This window comes from Dermacentor andersoni, chromosome 1 (genome assembly GCF_023375885.2).
Source record: "Dermacentor andersoni chromosome 1, qqDerAnde1_hic_scaffold, whole genome shotgun sequence".
Lineage (NCBI taxonomy): Eukaryota > Metazoa > Arthropoda > Arachnida > Ixodida > Ixodidae > Dermacentor > Dermacentor andersoni.
The window spans coordinates 305,538,559-305,557,985 of record NC_092814.1 but is presented as its reverse complement, the minus strand read 5'-3'; the positions used below and the strand labels follow the sequence as shown (position 1 = coordinate 305,557,985).

At 46.3% G+C, this 19,427-nt stretch overlaps 1 protein-coding gene across 1 annotated transcript; it reads right to left on the bottom strand.

The window, feature by feature from the left end:
* Positions 1-1,294: 1,294 nt before the first annotated feature.
* LOC126547724 (uncharacterized) lies at positions 1,295-16,620 on the bottom strand. Its single transcript, XM_050195686.3, has 3 exons — positions 16,351-16,620; positions 10,631-10,742; positions 1,295-1,502 (listed from the first exon to the last, which is right to left on the bottom strand). The coding sequence occupies exons 1-3, from the start codon at positions 16,463-16,465 to the stop codon at positions 1,400-1,402; spliced, it is 330 nt and encodes a 109-aa protein (XP_050051643.2). The 5' UTR covers positions 16,466-16,620; the 3' UTR covers positions 1,295-1,399.
* Positions 16,621-19,427: the final 2,807 nt, after the last annotated feature.

The following is a 19,427-nucleotide window of genomic DNA, read 5'->3' as shown; positions in this document are numbered from 1 at the left end:
AATCAGGCACTTGATCGAGCAGAAAGTCTCTACTGTTGTCAGAAGTCCTTATCACGCCTTGTGAACATTGGTGATCTTAATTTGTGAACACATACCTGTGAACAGCGCTCGTCGTTGTGTTTCCTGGTTCAATTGGCGTTGCTCTTCCCCACGAGCGTATAAACCAACTAGCACAACCTTCAGCCTTGGAACATTTGTTAATTGATCATTTGGCGCCATGTATTCTTATGTTTGAGCGATCTTCACTCGACAGGCAGCAACCTTTGGAACTCAAAAATACGAAAACAACTTTATTCTTCAAAAAAATTTGCGTGTGGCAAAGTACAACCTTTACCCATATGCTGGCTGCTATGCTCTGGACCCACCCCTCACCGTTCAACCTGGCGCATTAACAGTGACTGCCCCTTCCCACTTGTGCCCTTGGTTCCACAGAATGTTAAATAGTTTATTTTCATTCACGGAAGAATCCAAGCAGACCACCGCTGGGTAACTGGACATAATCGTAATGCACAAACGTACGTGTTTTCACCCCGATTACGGCGGACAGCAAAAATCCTGGAGTAGCGAAGAGCTGGCCCTCGAACTGGAAGTGTTGTAGCAGACGGCACGCCATTTTGCTATCCGCCTATTTTTCTTGAGTTTTGCGTCCCACATCGACTACTAGAACGGTGGCGTCTAGTGCGGCTATTTCAGAGGCCACAGTGGGCAACAGGCAAACGACGGCTCTCCTCTTCATAGATCTCGAAGGCTATGCTTTTGATGACGGCATGCGCTGGAAGTAATGTGGGAGTTGGAAACACGTCATGCATAGCGCCATATTTTAAACAGCACTTGCGCAGAAGTTTCTCTTGATAAGACGGCCAGTATCTGCTGCGACAGACTGCTGCGGTCGAAATACACAACTTTAAAACCGGAGGAATCGCTCGAGTATGCCGACTATTTTTTTTTTTTTTCGGGCTCACGAAATAGTCCGAAAAATTATTTAGGACACTGCTAAACAGTCACTGAGGTGACAACCTTGAATCTCTAGATAGCGTTGACAGACAGCCGAGTGAATGCTTTTGCCAAATGAATATTCGTGTAAATTTCTGTTAAAACAGAAATTATACTTTCTTGTTAAAACAAGAAAGTATAATTCCTGAAGTTAAACGAAGTGAAAAAAAAAAAGACCATGCAAGCACTGCTGTTCTAGGGCAATTATCGCGCTCAAAATATCCGGATAGCATGTTCCCCTCAGGATTATTCCTTAATTTTCGTTCTTTTAGAACCATGCCTTGATAATATTATAGCAGCGTTTTAATAACGTTCCTTTATTATTTCCTCGGTTCGTCTTGGCGCTCTCTCAGCCGGTGCTTGGCACTTAGGAAGGGAACTTTCTCTCATCGTCGTGCTTCTCCTTTCAGAGTAGCCTCTGCGAACAGCATGCAGGAAAAGATGTGGCGCTGCCTGCTGCTTCACTGGCAAGTCCACTGTGTGGTCTTTGCTCGTTGGAAGCGATGCACCTGTAAAAGTATAAACAGTTACAGTTTTTCTTTTGTTCAAGAATTTACGGTCATCTGGTCAGCCTTTCCGGTTCCCTAAAGACGCTTCTGTTTAGGCCCTGCGTTAACAGCCGACGAAAGTAAGTGTGGTCGTCGCTAAACAAGCGTTCAGCTCAAATGACTGACGACCTGAACGCCGAACTCGTGGCACGGTGGCGCTGCAGCCAAAGATCACCCTTAAAAGCCCTTTTTTTTTTCTAATGCATTTGTGACAAACATATTGGCGAAGAAACTACGAATCGTTGACGAGCAACCCTTTACTATATAAAAAAAAGAAAAAAAGAGTGGACCATGGTTAAGGAGTCACATAAACCAAAAGCGAACATCATCTTAAAGAAAATTTTAGTCGACACAGGATTAGAGCAGTGCTTCTGTTAGTTGGCGTTGTATATAGTGACATGTATGAAGTGTCGCACCTAAGTACAACCATATAATTCATATGGAACATGCAAACTATTTCTCGCGAAATTCATACCTAGTAAGTTCCTTCAAACGAATTGAACGCTGCTGACGTCGAACACTGACGGCCTTTACAGCCTGCGTCGCTAGAGGTACCCACAGCGGCATTTTTAAGCATGAAATGCTTTTAGCTCCCGTTGTCGGCGACCTTCAAGGGACCTTTATCTAAAAGCCAGAGCCGATATCCGGGCACTGAAACGAGAACATCCGGGCAAGTTGCCAGAACAAAATGAGGTCATCCGGGCAACCAGTCAAGGCCGCATTACGTACGCTAGTTGCTTCCCAAAGAAGCTACAAAAAATACTGTTTCTGAGTTCTCCCAAATGTTTGTTCACAAATCACTCAAGCTGTAACTTCTATACTCGCAGACAACTTTCTGTGGCTTTGAAGGGAAAGCTAGGGGCGCGTGGCGCTGCACATGTGTTACCGCGCCAAGTAGTCAGGCAGCGCTTGACAGTGCTTTTTGTTGGTGGGAACAGACGCTGAATCGACGCAGTTTTCACGTGCAACCGTTTCGAGCTTCCCCAGAGGCGGAAGGGAAACTCCGCAAAATAAGTAAATCTTTACACTACGTGGCGCGTTCTCTCTCATTTAACTGTTGCTGTAGGGTGTTCATGTTTTGTCTTCCCCAGCCTAAACGAACACGGATTAAAACACGGGACTCTTTTCAGAAGCGCTTTCACTTATGCGCGCTTTGTCTCCGTAAATTTACCTTCATAGCCGCAGAAAGTCGACCGCGAGTACAGTACGCTGAAGTTTTACTTGTCATTTTCAATAGCGACGTTCAAAAGGCAGATACAGGGCACTATACACTTGACTGTCATCTTTTGGCGCTGACACAGAGTTGCCTGTGCTCTTTTCAACGCCAGCGGTCCGTGAGGTCCACGGTGCATCTGGCGTACCGGTAGCGTCCGGCAGCGCCCAAGCCGGTAGCGTCCGGCGCATCGCGGATGGCAGCTTGATCAAAACGAGACTTGCAATCAGGTCCTGTCTGTGACAGGAAAGTATTGCGTTCATGTGGACCACTGCACAGTATGGCGCGGTGCGGTGTGGTGTGGTGGGGTATGCCGTTGCGAACATGCACTACACCGATTTTAAGAGTGTGTCTGTATCATCTCCAACCAAACTGCTTTGCCGGTAGCCATTGCGTGCTTACATCTACTCCCGATTAAGGGAGAGCCAGCATTTTAAGCAAGAAATGCTTTTAGCTCCCGTTGTCGGCGACCTTCAAGAGAGCTTGAGCCAAAAAGCAGAGCCGTTATCCGGGCACTCAAACGAGAACATCCCGGCAAATTGCGAGAACAAAAGATCATCCCGGTAACCAATCAAGACCGCATTAAATACGCTAGTTAATTCCCCAACAAGTTACAAAAACTACTGCTTCCGAGTTGTACCAAACGTGTGTTGTTTTTTTTTTGTTTTTTTGTCACGTATGCTTGTCACATGTTTTGTCCTCGGCTGGGAATACATCACAGCATGCTCGATATGCTTCGAGAGGCCCCTTTAGCCTTTGTCTTGGGAAGTGCTGCTTCAGGAATGCGCCAACATTGAATAACGTGCCAGCTGCTCAACGCACCCATACAGTGTCACCAGCCAGGAATGCCAACCTCGAAGACGTTTTTAAGCTTACCTAGTGGACTAAATTACCGTCCCCTGTATACGCGTTACTTTGTCTGCAGAATATAAATTTATTGCGTGCTAAGGGTCGTACTCTATGGGATATTTTCTTTCCAGTTGTGGATAGGAAGCCCTTGCCTAACAAACTCATCACAAATGTTCATCGTTAGGCTCGAATTCACGTATATCAAATTATTTGATAATTCAAACTATTTTTAATACGTGCAAAAACAACTTCATTGTAAACGAGCTTGACTGTACTGTGCACTGAGCTCTACCAGAGATGTTTGTATGGACCTGCATCAACTACAGTAGCATAAAGGGCTCTTTCACCATAGGTTAAAGTCTAGAAAGTGTATCCCGCATATGAGTGCGCGGTGTGCAAATAAGTTAGATGTTGATTCAGGTCGCCTCGAGACATGCTTATGTTTATTATGATTACCTATGCTGTCATTCTTTTATTTATTTCTGTCAAGTTTGATTATTCACTGCCATTAAAGAGAGAAATGGAACAAGGTATATTGCCGGGCGATTCGTGATCCATGATGCAGATTCACAGCACGAAAACAACTCAAGGAAGAGGAGCAATGCTCTTGTTTACGTCGTTGTTTACATCGTTGTTTACAAGCGATGTCCTTGTTTACGTTCTTGTCGCGCTTGCCTTTGTTTCCGTGCTGTGAAGTTGCACCAGAGAAATGCAGTATCCGAGGTATCTTCTGCCTGAAATCTTCTATTTAACATAACAGAACGCTGTGCTCGTCATCGCAGCTGTCATGCCAAAGTCAGAGGGCTAAGTAATTACGCAGTTTTCTATTCACGTACTATATTTATTGAACGCGCGTAAATACCGTGTTAGCGGGCGATTCGAGCACATAACGGTTTGCGGCGTACATGACGTGGATCCTGGCAAACAGCGCGTGCTTCAGCCCGCGCGGCGGGGACAACTGCTTTCTCTCTCTCAGCAAAAGCCGCGTTCACCCGCAAGGGGAGCAAGCGGCGCTAGTGCCGCCAGCGAAAGCTTGAGCAGCAATCACATCACCCATAATGTGAACAGATGCATTCGCACTACTCTTCCCAGTGCCATTGTTCAAAATGTATTCGGTAGCTGCAGAGTCTTTGTATCTCACCGCTTCCCGTTTATTGACGCTAAAATAAACTTTAAAAAATCCGAGGACACCTAAGCACGTATGAGTTGTGAATGCGAAAGCATTGATGTCCAATTGAACTCCACTGAGCAGTCCTTACGAGTTATGAACTCGTCGCGGGCAACCGAGCGCGTCGAGACGCTTGGCCAACGCCTTCTAGATAGCACGAGGCCCGTGCACTTCAATTCGTGACGCCACGCTACCTTGCCCGACTGCCATATGATGTAATGCAGAGGCTCCCGAGTAAGCTGCAGTGATTTTGACGTCACCGCTTTCGTCACGCCGGTCTGAGCAATGGAGCTTTAACTCAAAATAGCATGATGTCATACAGTAGAGTGCACAGGCCTGCTATCATGGCGGCGCTAGTTTAGCCCAGTGGGTAAGACGCTCGGCTTATGAGCACGGGGTCATAGTTTCGAAACTCACTGCCGCCAGCGTTTTTCCTTTCGAATTTATTCTGTTCTTTTTATACATTAATTTCCTTATAGCGATTATCGAGGCGAAATTAGAACGCAGGCGAGAGCTTGCACGTACAAAGAACGCGCGTACAACACAGGCCTCCGAGAGTGAGGGTGATGTGGCGTCGCGGTATTGCCCTCTCCCCTCACGCAACACCTGGCGCGGTAGCAGCTGTTCCGTTTCGCCCGCTCTCCTCCATCAAGGCATGCATGTGACATGGCATCGCAGCCATTGGGAATTTAGGAACCGTTTTGCTGCTGCAGACGCCGGCTTCCTCACCCAATGGGCCATTTCACGCTTTCGCATAAAAAAAACATCCTTGGACGCCGAGCAGCGACCCACTCTCTCCGTGTGAGGTAACAAACAGGCGCACTAAACAACGCCGAAGAGATTCAGAGGTTTTGGGCACTGCCGACAGGCTGTAGGGATAGCCTCACCCCGCCCGCGTTCTTTTTTTTTTTCTACTCAATGCAAAAAGAAATAAAAAGGAAGAAAAAAAACAAGGATAACCCTATATAGAACGCAACATTTCGCTCCTATACTTCTTATTATCGGCTATTTGTTATTAATTTTGCTGCTGACCTTTAACAAATTTGGCGCTGGGGAAAAGGCCGGCCTGATCTCTCTACTCAATTTAAGCTTTAGTTTCTGTGGGCAACATGCGCTGTTTTTCCATTCTACTCATGGAAGAGTGACGAAACACCACTGACCTCAAGCGCTAGAACACAGGAAGACACACTAGCATGCGTTTAATATTGTTGCGTGTGGAAAGACACAGACAGAAGAGGCTATTTTCAGGCTATTTACACTGGAGCCAGGCAGCCAGGCTGACACTCGCTCGCGCCAAGCGCGAGCGAGTGTCAAGCGCCAAGTCGCGCCAAGCGCTTCGTTTATCTGAACTTTCGTTATAAAGCTGTAGAGAAAATTTGGCACGTAACGCTGGTAACATATTTCTTTAATTGTGAGAAGCGATCCGCTTGTGTTCCGCAGCCTAAATTGTCTTCAATATACAAAATAAATCTAAACGTGCAAAAATTTGAAATACTTCATGCTGTTCTATTTCTATTTTATTTTTCATTTCCCTATAATTGCCAACCTCCTTGGTTCTTGAAAGCCTGCAATAGCGCATTTCTTGTACATACAGGAAAGAAGTGTCGCTCCCAGCAATACGTTCTGGGCGCGCTTTCGCGTTTTCTTTAAGAGTGTCAAAACAAATCTCAACAAGATTCATCGCGCGGTTGCGTCAGGATCCTTCCGCCCAGGTAAGTAGCAATCATGTGCTTTCAAGATTCTGCCGCACTGCATGTTTCGCAAAGGCTTACCGAGTTATACTCGGAAAGACTGAAAGGAAGTACGTGGCACGATCTCGGTGTATCTTTTTTTTTTTTTTTCTATTCCCCAGCAGCCATGCAGTTGCCGTCCATAAGTGATGTACGATGAAACCGTGATGCCGGAAGTTTCTGAGAGTTCCTCTCATTCGCAACGCGAACGAAGAGCGAACTACCCGTCCAGCTGGGGCTCACGCGCATATTTTCTTTTTTTATCTCCAAACTCTTCTGTTATTCGATCGCCAACTCACGGAGGGACTGCTGCTTGAGCGAAATGGTAGCGCACCGACTATGTACGCTGCATCATGCAGCCAAAAATATAAAAAGCCTTCCAGCGACGATTACGATACTCCCTAATGCGAATTTCAAGCCCAGCCGTCTGGTGTTTTTAATTCGCGATACATTACGGCAAATAATTTTATTCTGAAGGACAAGGTGCACTCGGCGGTTTAGCAGCAGCCGCAGACCAAGCACTTCCACCGATTGCGTCGCTCATTCCTCCGCGCCGCAGGCGAAGTAGCGCATGCGCAGTTGGTCCGAGGCCCATGCCAGCGGTTTGTTTCCCTACTGGCCTTATGCCTGGTCGTGCCAGCAATCCGCTTTCCTCCTCACCCTTTTCGTCATCCTTCCACTTTCCGCCTCCTGGTTGCGCTGCACCCTCCTCTCCGCTTTCTTCTTCGCGTCTTTCATACCCCCGCTGCGCTCCGCGTTCGCTTTCATTTTTCGTTGTACTTTAAAGAGGAAAAGAACCGCGACTTCAGATGGGACGTGACGAAGGAGCGGACAGGACGAGCGGTACTCGTTCGCTCGGTTACTCCGACGTCGACGCTCGCCATAGGAACGGGCAGAAACTCCCAAACTGCCAAAGGAATTCTCAGAAACTTCCGGCATCACGGCTTCATCGCACATTAGGAATGAATGGCAACTGAACGGCTGCTGAGGAAAATATATGTATAAGTTGTTTGAGCGAACACTTTCAAAAGTCTTTAAAAATTGCCTGTGGCAGATCGCACAATTCTAGTCCATGAGGTGGTCTGCTCAAAGATGCGGACATTACTTGCAAAAAAAGAACAAATTCACTAATTAAGTTACTTAACTAATTACCTTATGGCGCATATTGCAATTTACAAATTCTAACGGGTGAGACTGCAATATCCCGTTGAAAAGAATTGTCTCCCGTCAAACTAGCGGTAAAAATGCACTGTCGTTTCACTTACTTTCTTAAGAAAACGTCATTTTACACATTGAAGCACAAAAGTAACTGGAACGCCATTGCATTTCTCCGCAAAGTTCGTGAATTAATATCTGGAAACTGGTGCCATCCTGAGAATTCGTTCGAAGTGCATCCGTCCTTTGAACTCCACGGCTAAAATTCGCAAATAGCAATAAGTGCCATAAGGTAATTGGCTAATAACTTAATTAGTGAATTTTTGTGTATCAGTAGATTAGCATTTCTATTTTCGGGCAAGTAATGTTCGCTTCTCCAAGTAGACGTGCATGCACACACGCACCCAACCCCTCGTTGTGGGTGTGTGCGATTGTATGGAAATTATCAATGATCATTGTGAACAACACGCAGACACACTTCTTGGCCGATCCCTCATTGTGAGCATGGCAGTCATAATCATCATGAACACGCGGCGATCATTTCAAAGGTAGTTGACGTTGGCACGATAGGTACCGCCCGCTTCTTAGCCACCCCCCCCCTCCCTCGTTGTGAGTATGTTGCCATTGTGTGCAAATCCTCATCATCATAACCAATACGCGGACACGCTTCTTCGCCGATCCTCCATTGTAGATGTGGGCCATAGTAGAGAAATCATAATCATCATCGACACACGGCGATTAACTCAAAGAGGTTTATAGTTGGTGTTTGCACGATATGTACCACCCGCTTCTTGGCCAAACACCGTTGTGGTTATGTGTCATAGCATGAAAATCATCATCGTCATAGTCAGCACGCGGGCACGCTTCTTGGCCACTGGTCTGTACTATAAGACAGTGTTCTTGGCCGAACCCTCATAGTGGGTATGTGCCAAAGTATGGGAATCACAATCATCAACAAGCGGCGATCATCGCGAAGAGGTAGTTGCTGTTGGGCCGAGAGTAGCGTACTTGTGGTTCTGACCCATCCAGGCCTATAATATAACTTGATAGCCCGGAACCTTGCCATACAATATCATTTTTCTTATCTGATTGCATAGTCTCTGGAGAGCAGGACTGATACGAGTAGATAGGCATGCCGAAAAATCCTGATCAACGAAGAACATCTTTCAGGAAGAAATATTTCCAATACGCGGCATATACGAGCGTTCTACTGAATCTCTTGACCTGTTTCATCTATCTTATTTGTGTTTAGGTTTGCCTCGTTATTGACTTGTGGTGTCTTTAGGTTGTGGTATGGTATGGTAAAACTTTTTTGAAGTCCTGCAGATCGGGAGTCTTCACGAAGCGGGCCGCTCCCACGTGGGAACCGGAAGGCCGAGCCTCACGGCCACATCGTGGGCCTTTAGGGTAAGTGCTACGTTAATTCTTCCCTGTAATAGAGGAAATGAAAGTGAGGAGGTGCCCCAGTGGTTAGACCTTCGGGTTGCTTTGCTAGGGGGCCGAGGCTGGAATCCCGCCACCGGACGCGCCTCATGATTTTCTTACTCAACGCAAATCTACTCGGCGAGAACTCGCCCAGTGACCGACCGACCGACCCAGGCGAAACCATAAATTGATAGGCAAAGTAAGGTCTGCTTTAAAAAAGAGATAAATATTAATTTTAATTCTCAGCGTTCGCGCTCCCCGGCGCGCCATCGCTGAAATCTCGGAGGTCACGTAAAAGGACGGCGACTTTGCCCATCCACCGCTAGACGCCGCAACGGGTCCAGATGGAAGCTTGAGAGAGGAGCGCGGCTTCAGTGCACGGCTCATGCGTGACGCGTTTCGGTGGTTGCAACGTGGTGTGTCGCTGCATTGCTTGAATGATTGCATAACCGTCGACTGTAAGATGGGTTCTGCCGGAATTTTTTACTAAACTGCGAGCCTCTGCTTGGCGCGCCTGCGTGGTACTTCGCGTGGGAAGTGAAATGCCGGGCGTAAATGCTCTACGGGAAGATGTAGGGGTATCCGAGCGTTCGAAATATCGAATGCAAACTGAATGGTCATTGCTACTCTATTCGACATTTAACTATTCGAAGTCATCGAATATGCGTTGCTTATCGATGATTCTGCTGCAGGGCTACTGTGGCTGCAGCGCAGAGGCCCCAGTTGCTGAGCAAACGTATGGAATAGGCCAACTTCTAGTCAGTAATTTTGCCATTCAATTAGGATGCTTCCTGCTTAGGTAGCTCTTAAACTTGTTTTCTCGATGTAGGAAAAGCAACTTGCTGTGTGTACAATGTTGCCATATTTGCATCCCTTTCAAATAGTTTGCGGTCATGTAGTATTGCACTTTGTTCCTTCAACAGCATACAGGAATATACACGTGCATCTAGTGGTGTGCTATCGCTGGGTTTTTATGACTGCCACTGTGATAGTGCGCCATATACGCCTTTAGATTGTCTCTCACTTACAAGCTTCTTACTTGACCAGGCGTCCAGTTTTAAACAAAATTACGCGAAACGATGTAAATTAGCCTTCTTCGTCTCCCTTTCTTTTTCTTTTTACTAGAGGCACTCCATATAATCTTTATATTTGGCTTTGTTTAGAAATGAGCAATACACCGTATTCGGTTGAATATTTCGAGGTTGATCTTCTCGATTAATGATATTCGATTCCACTGGGAGATTTCGCTATTCCGAAACCTCTAAGAGGAAGGTTGCGAAAAAAAAAAAGAAATAGTATTAATGGGACAAGAAGCTCGGTATGAAATGTACGTGGTGCCAATTGTAAAACGAAGTTTTCTCATTCGGACAGGCGAAGAAGCACTACCCAAAACTTTCAACGTCATGAAAGTTTTCCAACCAGCACAATCTCATGCTTGAAAAGCTTCCCAACGCATAGATATCAAGAAGACATCCTTTCTCTATGCAGCCCTGTGACGTTACTCCAGGCGACATTCGGAGCAAATGGAGATTCACTACTCAGGACTCACCTTTCTATGTGCAGCATTTCGTTCTCAGCGTCGCAGGTGACACGAGCACAGTCACCCGGAGGAGTGAGGCTCTGGTCCGCTGCAAGCTTTCCATAGGGGGAGAGACACTGCCCTTTGGTGGGGAAAAAAGGACATCGGTTTTTGTTGCACCTGCTAGTGGCAGTAGTGGCGCATAATTCGTTCGACAAAGGATAATTAAGAGAGTGTACAACCTAACTGTATCTAATGAACCCGGAATGAATACAGGGCTCACCCGGTGGTCGTTCAATTACCTCTATTGAATGTAATACTAACGTTGAATTCAAACAGGCGAAAAAAAATAGTAGTGGTAATGGACTCAATGAGTGAGCAGTGACATTACAAATGAAATATTTAAGCGTGAAAGAGTGAAATATCAGGAATTATGGTCAGCACACGTTTCAAATTCGGGTGTTAGGCTGCGACAACCTTTTTCCGAGGGAAAATTAATTCCACTCGACCGCGTCTTTCAGCGCACCGCGAGTGAAAGCACGCATTTGTGAAGTTTATTAGCAGCCAGATCGCATGCTTTGCTTTGTGTATGCGATGCATTTCGTGTATAAATTCCCAGGGATACGTGTGGCCTTTCGTCGAATAATCTAGATGAAGATACGTTTTCATGGAAAATGCAAATAAAGCTGAAGGTGCTGCTTGCTGCTTGTTGGGTGAGAGCGAAGCGACGTATAATTAACCAAAGGCTGGACAGCTAACCATCTTTCGTGGTTTTGGTTCTCATGTTCGGTAAAGTTCAACGTCAACTTAACTGTGCTTATGAATTCTCGCACACACGGTATAATAAATTACTCGGATTCTATTGTACTCGATGCAGAAGCCTAACGAGGATAACTATTATTTTCTTGTTCCGTTTTAGTATTTGTACACTTTACGCGCTCCTGCAATGTCCTATAAATTGGGATAGCAGAATGAATAAATAAATAGATAAATAAATAAATAAATAACCTAGTAGGATGACGTGTGCCTTCGAGTGAATTCAGCCTAGCTACTGCCTTCATTCTCAAAACTGCAATGTAAATGAACAAGCTACTAGTTTTGACGGCTTTGTCAGTGCGGTAATTTTTCACGACTCCTGATTGCCCCAGGTACCATTGGAAAAAAGAAGATTGCCGTATAATTTGTTCACGCACGATGGTCATTTTTTTTTTCGGACTCCTCGGACTGGACCGATTCTGAACTGGTTGTGAGGCGCATCAGAGTTCTCTTTTTTTCTTCTTTTATAGAGCGTTTCACTCTGGGCAGCTTAACAGTAATAATGATTCCCGAGCGTAATGTCGTTTGGAATTCCTGGCGAAGACGTCAGAAAATAAGCTCGCCAGTTCCATTGGACGATCGTGACAGGTCCAACGGGAACATGCAGAGCATCAGAAACGGCATCAGACAATTGTATTTTCATCCACGAGGGAAAAAAAAGATTTAGCTTATGCCGTAGTTTTGCTGCACATGTCGAGAAGTGCACGTCCTGCCTCTTGACTAAAGTACACGCGTCCAGGCAGTGCTTCTCCGTCCGGTTCAGGTGATGGCGAGCGCTTCCACGCTGACACGGCAACTTCTAGCGCTTCCACAGAAAATGCGGGCTTCAAGCTGTCCTTCCTTGAAACAGGAATGACAATGCAAACAAAATTAGGAGATTGGGACATCAGGCCTGGTATTATTGCGCGAAATTGGTCAAAAACAGTTTTCTGTGCCGGCCAGTCGGCGGATGCGGAGGACAGCAATGGACTGGAAGCGGTGACGCTGTTAAGGAGATCATAGAAGAAACCGTCTTCAGTCCTTAGTCCCCAGCAGCTGCGAAGAAACTGACCACGACGGCGGTCAGGCCTGTGACGCAGCAGAGTGTGCTAAGAATCTCTGAGTCCGAACAGGCCGCTATTGGAATCTGAACCTGGCAACGTTTAACGCTAGAACGTTATCTAGTGACGCGAGTCTAGCAGTGCTATTGGAGAAATTAGCGGCCATTAAATGGAATATGATATAGGGTTCAGTGAGGTTAGGACAGAAGAAGCATATACAGTGCTAAAAAGCGGGCACGTCCTGTGCTACAGGGTCTTAGCGGAAAGACGAGAACTAGGAGTGGGGTTCCTGATTAATAAGGATATAGCTGGTAACATACAGGAATTCTATAGCATTAACGAGAGGGTGGCAGGTCTTATTGTGAAACTTAATAAGAGGTACAAATTAAATGTCTTACAGGTCTGCGCCCCTACATCCAGTCATGATGACCAGGAAGTCGAAAGCTTCTACGAAGACGTGGAATCGGCGATGGGTAAAGTCAAAACAAAATACACTATACTGATGGGCGACTTCAATGCCAGGGTGGGCAAGAAGCAGGCTGGAGGCAAGTCAGTGGGGGAATATAGCATAGGGTCTAGGAATAGCAGGGGAGAGTAATTAGTAGAGTTTGCAGAACAGAATATTATGCGGATAATGAATACCCTCTTCCGCAAGCGGGATAGTCGAAAGTGGACGTGGAGGAGCCCGAATAGCGAGACTAGAAATGAAATAGACTTCATACTCTGCGCTAACCCTGGTATCATACAAGATGTGGAAGTGCTCGGCAAGGTGCGCTGCGGTGACCATCGGATGGTAAGAACTCAAATTAGCCTACACTTGAGGAGGGAACTGAAGAAACTGTTACATAAGAAGCCGATCAATGAGTTAGCGGTAAGAGGGAAAGCAGAGGAATTCCGGATGAAGCTACAGAACAGGTACTCGGCTTTAACTCAGGAAGAGGACCTTAGTGTTGAAGCAATGAACGACAATCTTATGGGCACCATTAAGGAGTGTGCAATAGAAGTCGGTGGTAACTACGTTAGACAGGATACCAGTAAGCTATCGCAGGAGACGAAAGATCTGATTAAGAAACGCCAATGTATGAAAGCCTCCAACCCTACAGCTAGAATATAACTGGCAGAACTTTCAAAGATAATCAACAGGCGTAAGACAGCTGACATAAGGAAGTATAATATGGATAGAATTGAATATGCTCTCAGGTACGGAGGAAGCCTACAAGTAATGCAGAAACTAGGAATAGGCAGGAATCATGTATGCGCTAAAAGACAAACCCGGCAATATCATTACTAATATGGATGAGATAGTTCAAGTGGCTGAGGAGTTCTATAGAGATTTATTCAGTACCAGTGGCCCCCACGACGATAATGGAAGAGGGGATATTCTAGAAGAATTTGACATCTCACAAATAAAGCCGGAAGAAGTAAAGAAAGCCTTGGGAGCTATGCAAAGGGGTAAGGCAGCTGGGGAGGATCAGTTGGCAGCAGATTTGTTGAAGGAAGGTGCCAGACGGTTCTAGAAAAACTGGCCACCCTGTATACGCAATGCCTCATGACCTCGAGCGTACAGGAATCTTGAAAAAACGCCAACATAATCTTAATCCATAAGAAAGGCGACGCCAAAGACTTGAAAAATTATAGACCGATCAGCTTACTGTCCGTTACCTACAAAGTATTTACTAAGGTAACCGCAAATACTATCAGGAACACCTTAGACTTCTATCAACCAAAGGACCAGGCAGGATTTCGTAAATGCTACTCAACAATAGACCATATTCACACTATCAATCAGGTGATAGAGGAGAAATGTGCGGAATATAACTAACCCTTATATATAGCTTTCATTGATTACAAGAAAGAGTTTGATTTAGTCGAAACCTCAGCAACCATGCAGGCATTACGGGATCAGGGTGTAGAAGAGCCGTGTGTAAAAATACTGAAAGATATCTATAGCGGCTCCACAGCCACCGTAGTCCTCCATAAGGAAAGCAACAAAATCCCAATAAAGAAGGGCGTCAGGCAGGGAGATACGATCTCTCCAATGCTATTCACAGCGGGTTTACAGGAGGTGTTCAGAGACCTGGATTGGGAAGAATTGGGGATACGAGTTAGTGAAGAGTACCTTAGTAACTTGCGATTCGCCGATGATATTCCCTTGCTTAGTAACTCAGGGGACCAATTGCAATGAATGCTTACTGACTGGAGAGCCAAAGCAGAAGGTTGGGTCTAGATATTAATATGCAGAAAGCTAAAGTAATGTTTAACAGTCTCGGAAGAGAACAGCAGTTTACGATAGTTAGCTAGGTGCTGGAAGTGGTAAGGGAATACATCTACTTAGGGCAGGTAGTGACCGCGGATCCGATCATGAGATTGAAATAATCAGAAGAATAAGAATGGGCTGGGGTGCGTTTGGCAGGCATTCTCAGATCATGAACAGCAGGTTGCCATTATCCCTCAAAGGAAAAGTGTCTAACAGCTGTGTCTTACCAATACTCACCTACGGGGCAGAAGCCTGGAGGCTTAGGAAAAGGGTTCTACTTAAATTGAGGACGACGCAACGAGCTATGGAATGAAGAATGATGGGTGTAACGTTAAGGGATAAGAAAAGAGCAGATTGGGTGAGGGAACAAACGCGAGGTAATGACATCTTAGTTGAAATCAAGAAAAAGAAATGGGCATGGGCAGGACATGTAATGAGGGGGGAAGATAACCGATGGTTATCAAGGGTTACGGACTGGATTCCAAGAGAAGGGAAGCGTAGCAGGGGGCGACAGAAAGTTAGGTGGGCGGATGAGATTAAGAAGTTTGCAGGGACAACATGGCCACAATTAGCACATGGCCGGGGTAGTTGGAGATGCATGGAAGAGGCCTTTGCCCCGCGGTGGGCGTAGCCAGGCTGATGATGATATTGCTACGGGATCACAAAATTTTACCATGCATGGAGCTCAGTTCTCTTTTCGCTAGGCCTCATACCTCCAAACATCTGCATCCACTTAGGTTATCTATATCATAGCTTCGTTCAATAGGGTGTAGTAGGAAGCCGCTGTAATTTAACTTCGAAGTGTTCTTTGGCGACCGACGCACAGTGAACATAGATTGCACAGCGTATTCTATCCGATTTTCTATGGTTGTAGAATTGGTATCCCAGCTTGCTCCCTCCGTATCTTATTTAAACGCTGACTGCTTCTTCTTTAGAGAACTCTGCTAAGGTTAAATCAGTCATATAGACCAGTAGCTTACTGTTAATTACTAGCGTAATGTCCACGCGCTTTGATGCGTGTACTCCGGCATTCGACAAAGTTAGGAATTGACTGAGGCAATAGTCCGCAAAGAAGACATCGAAAGTAGAAGCCTGCAAATACACTAAAAATTGCCGCGCGTGTGGCCGCTCGCGTCCCTCACGCTTGGAAAATCACTCTTACGTACCACGTATTGCGCAATGCAAAGTTGGATTGCAAGTTTTTCAAGTTGCTCTACAATCTTCCCATTGATAATCTTTATCTAATTCTAATATTTCAGAAGCTGAATAACTAACGAAGGCTAATTGTGTAATTAGGCCGAATGCAAGAAAGGTCTGAGTATCTGCAAGCTACTGCCAACAACATTACGTTGGTTCGGTCCAGCTACGCGGCACTTGCCTATTTTTGAAGTTTGGCTCAAGTTACGTGGGACAACCGGCATACAGCGGTCACCTGCGAGTCATTTCGCCTAGTTGAAAAATTTTCGCCACTTGTTTCTGAGCAGCGTTTGCTCGTCTAGCGACACGCTGACCTCTGAAAGAAGCTGTGTGTGGACAGCATTTCTCGATTCGCCGCACCACAGCAATACAGCGTACGCCGCACAAGTGATTCAGTGAAACGCGAGCATGCACTGAGAAGACAGTGACAAAGTTTTTACCTTCGCTTACAGCAACTTTCATTACGGCGACCGATGCCGTGACTTGGTCCAGTGCGACGAGTCCCCACATCACCGCTACCCGAATTACCGTTGCCGTAGTGCCATAGTCCTCCATTGTCTAAGCGTGGACGGGAAGCTGCAATATCTGTGCCATACTCCGGGAAACTGCCGCAACTATTCCTGCTGAAAGCTTGTGCCTCTTAATCGACTTTGGCACAGCTGCAAGCCTGATGTCTATAACTGCAGCTTGATGCGTATATTGGCGCCCGCAACTTGCAAGCCGCGTCGATCCGTGCATTTGGTGCATATAGGCGGCGCTTTTGTACGAACTTCAACACGCTGGGACGTACGAGCGTGCTCACGGAAAGGGACTAATGCCGCGTCCTTTCAGTCCTTTCTGAGACTCGAGCACTCAGTAAAAGCGATCGTGAAGTATTTGTGCCGTGATGTGAAGCGCGCAATACTCCATGCATACCTCGTATAGTTGGTGAAAAAACTTCGGGTTGAATGCGCCGTCTCTGGCCTGAAAGGTTTGCGAACAAATCCGAATTTTATATATCGCCGAACTGCGTCTACATTGAACTGTCCGAAAAGCCGCGTGCGCAAGTGGCTTATGTCTGCTGTGGTCGCACCTGGGCCGCACGTTTACGCCACACGCAAGGAATGTTTACGACGAGATGCCAAATTAGGAACTTTAAGCGATATATCTTGAAAAGCAATTTTTGTTTAAATCACTCAGGCGACGACTATTCCCGGCGCTGCGCTGATAGGGCAAGGTTGCCGTGTGCAGAAGCAAATTTTGAGGCCACGTGTCACTGCGTCACGAACATTGCTGTGGAATATCGCAGCCACCGGTGTGCGCCGTAGAAGACGCGCATGACTGGCGCCTACATACCATGCCGAGTTTTACAGCGAAGCTGTATGTGGCTAGCAGGTTCGTCCGTCCGTCTGTCGCGTGTACGCCAAATACTCCTCCGGCGGGCGGAGGAGTATTTGGCCCATGCGCATGTTCCAAAAAAGAGAGAGAGAGAGGCGCGCGATTGGCTGCGCCAGTAGTGACGTCGTTGCTTTCCGTCGCAGCCGAGCACACGCACAGCAGGTTCTCTGTGGCTCCGAAATGGGCAGGCCACGCCTTATACGTACTCCCGAGGAGCAGACAGCTTTCGATCAGCAATGCCGTGAGCACAACCTGGAACGAGCTCGTCTACGCTATGCCGATGCTGCAGGCCGGGCATAAGAACAGGCTCGTGCAGTCTAGTGCAGCCGAGCTCAAGCAACAACTGCGTAGCGAGGATCCGGCAGCCTACGAAGCCGTCGTTTAATGAACCGTCGGAATTTACTCAGTGATAAACACCGGGGCCGCACGTTTCAGCTTTGCTGGTTAATCATCTGTACGGAGTGTATGGGCGGTGATTTTTTTAACAGCACTGCACGTCAATAGAAGTTGGATTGGAGTTGAAAACCGAACGAAATGGAATGTTGGCTTCGTGTACTGCACACCTCTGGGTATATCTTAGGGTAGTGATGCAGTCCGTTACATACTGAAAAATTGACACCGGTGATCGGTTTTCCTTGCGTTGCTTTTATTATTATTTTCTTTTCATTCTTCGGTGTCTTATTATACGTCGCGTAGTGTAGCCAATCCCAACGACAGCAGCCGCTCCGCGGCGCCCGAGCTAAGGACGCAGGCCGAAAAGAATGAAAAAAAAAAATTCAGAGCCATTCCACTCCGTGAAGCTGGATGACTAGCGGAGCTGTATATATGGTGATAAATATGTGGATGGTAAACATCTTAATTGAAAAAAAAAAAGACACACCACAATGATTTTCGCATTATCACAATTTTTTCTGTTGTCTTATTAAATGACATACTTAATGCTTTTTCTTTATTTTAAGCCTTCTTTTGCTTACTTTCCTGGATTTGTTATTCGGTCACCAAGGTGACTACCACTTTATGATCGCTATGATATACGGCCAGTGGCCCTGTGGCGACACTGGGAAGGTTCTAGGCCAAAGTGAGGTGACGACCGATGACGCGTCGTGGGCACACTGATATCAGTGTAACATTGAATGCCGAAACCTTCCAACAGAAGCGCCACGAACCACTTTCTGTCTGGCCGAGACATGTTTATGTTGTAAATCACCCACAATTACGATGGGAGTAGAGTCGGCAGGGGTGGATCCAAACAAAGGTGCGTGCGCTTGGCGTTCGCGGAACGATCTTCGTCCGTACATTACGTGCCGCCCGCTGTTTCTGTGCACAATCCCGCTTCTGTTCACCACGGTGTTCTTTGTAGACGCGCTGTTCTTCCGCAGTCCTCACCGATGCATGCGGCCTACCCATTGTACGGGTGAAAAGTAACTGAGATACGGTTACGTGGTTTGCCTATAAAGACCGTTACATCAAACAGCAATCCATACGAAACTGTGCCTATTCCGCTTTGACTTTTTTATTAAGATATTTTTTTATCGCAATACGTTTTTACATCTACAGCGATTAAACGCAGCTTGGGGATGCCCGGCGATACGCTTTTGCTTTATGATTTAGCTCTTTTAGCTCTGGGGTGGCCACCATCTTTTTTTTTTTTTTTTTTTTTTTTTTTTGCCTACGTGCACAAAACGCCAGAACCTAGCGTATAACAGCTCCGCTGTAAACGTTCACACCTATTGGTGTTTATCTTCTGTCCAAACAATAATCGTCATCTGTACACGGCTTGCGTTTCCTTTCCAACTCTGCGCTGACTACCTCCCTGTCAAGGATGCTATATCACGCAGAGAAGGAGTACGTCGTTCGCTGCCTGGAGTGACCGGGCGACCAGCAATGAAGAAAGGAAATGAACGCAAGACAGATGACGATTATTGTTTGGGGCCGACAGGGTGCAAACTGTTGTTACTGTTAGGAAAAGAGGGTATCGGCTCCAAAATTTGCAGAAAAAAAAAAGAAATGTTTAGGTGCGTTTCACGGTAGTTCTCGTGCAACAGCGGCAAAGGCTGGTGAGCGACGACTTGGTTAGTACAGGTCAAAGAACAGGCAGGAACGCAGTTTGCATCGGAGCCTCGAATACGTTTTGACACTT

Bases quoted from the DNA above. Each gene is read 5' to 3' on its own strand.
- LOC126547724 (XM_050195686.3), bottom strand. From the start codon at position 16,465: ATGGAGGACTATGGCACTACGGCAACGGTAATTCGGGTAGCGGTGATG. The intron at 10,743-16,350 runs GTAAAAACTTTG...TCCCCACCAAAG, and splicing joins GAAAGTTGCTGTAAGCGAAG to GGCAGTGTCTCTCCCCCTAT. The intron at 1,503-10,630 runs GTGAGTCCTGAG...ATACTTTTACAG, and splicing joins GAAATGCTGCACATAGAAAG to GTGCATCGCTTCCAACGAGC.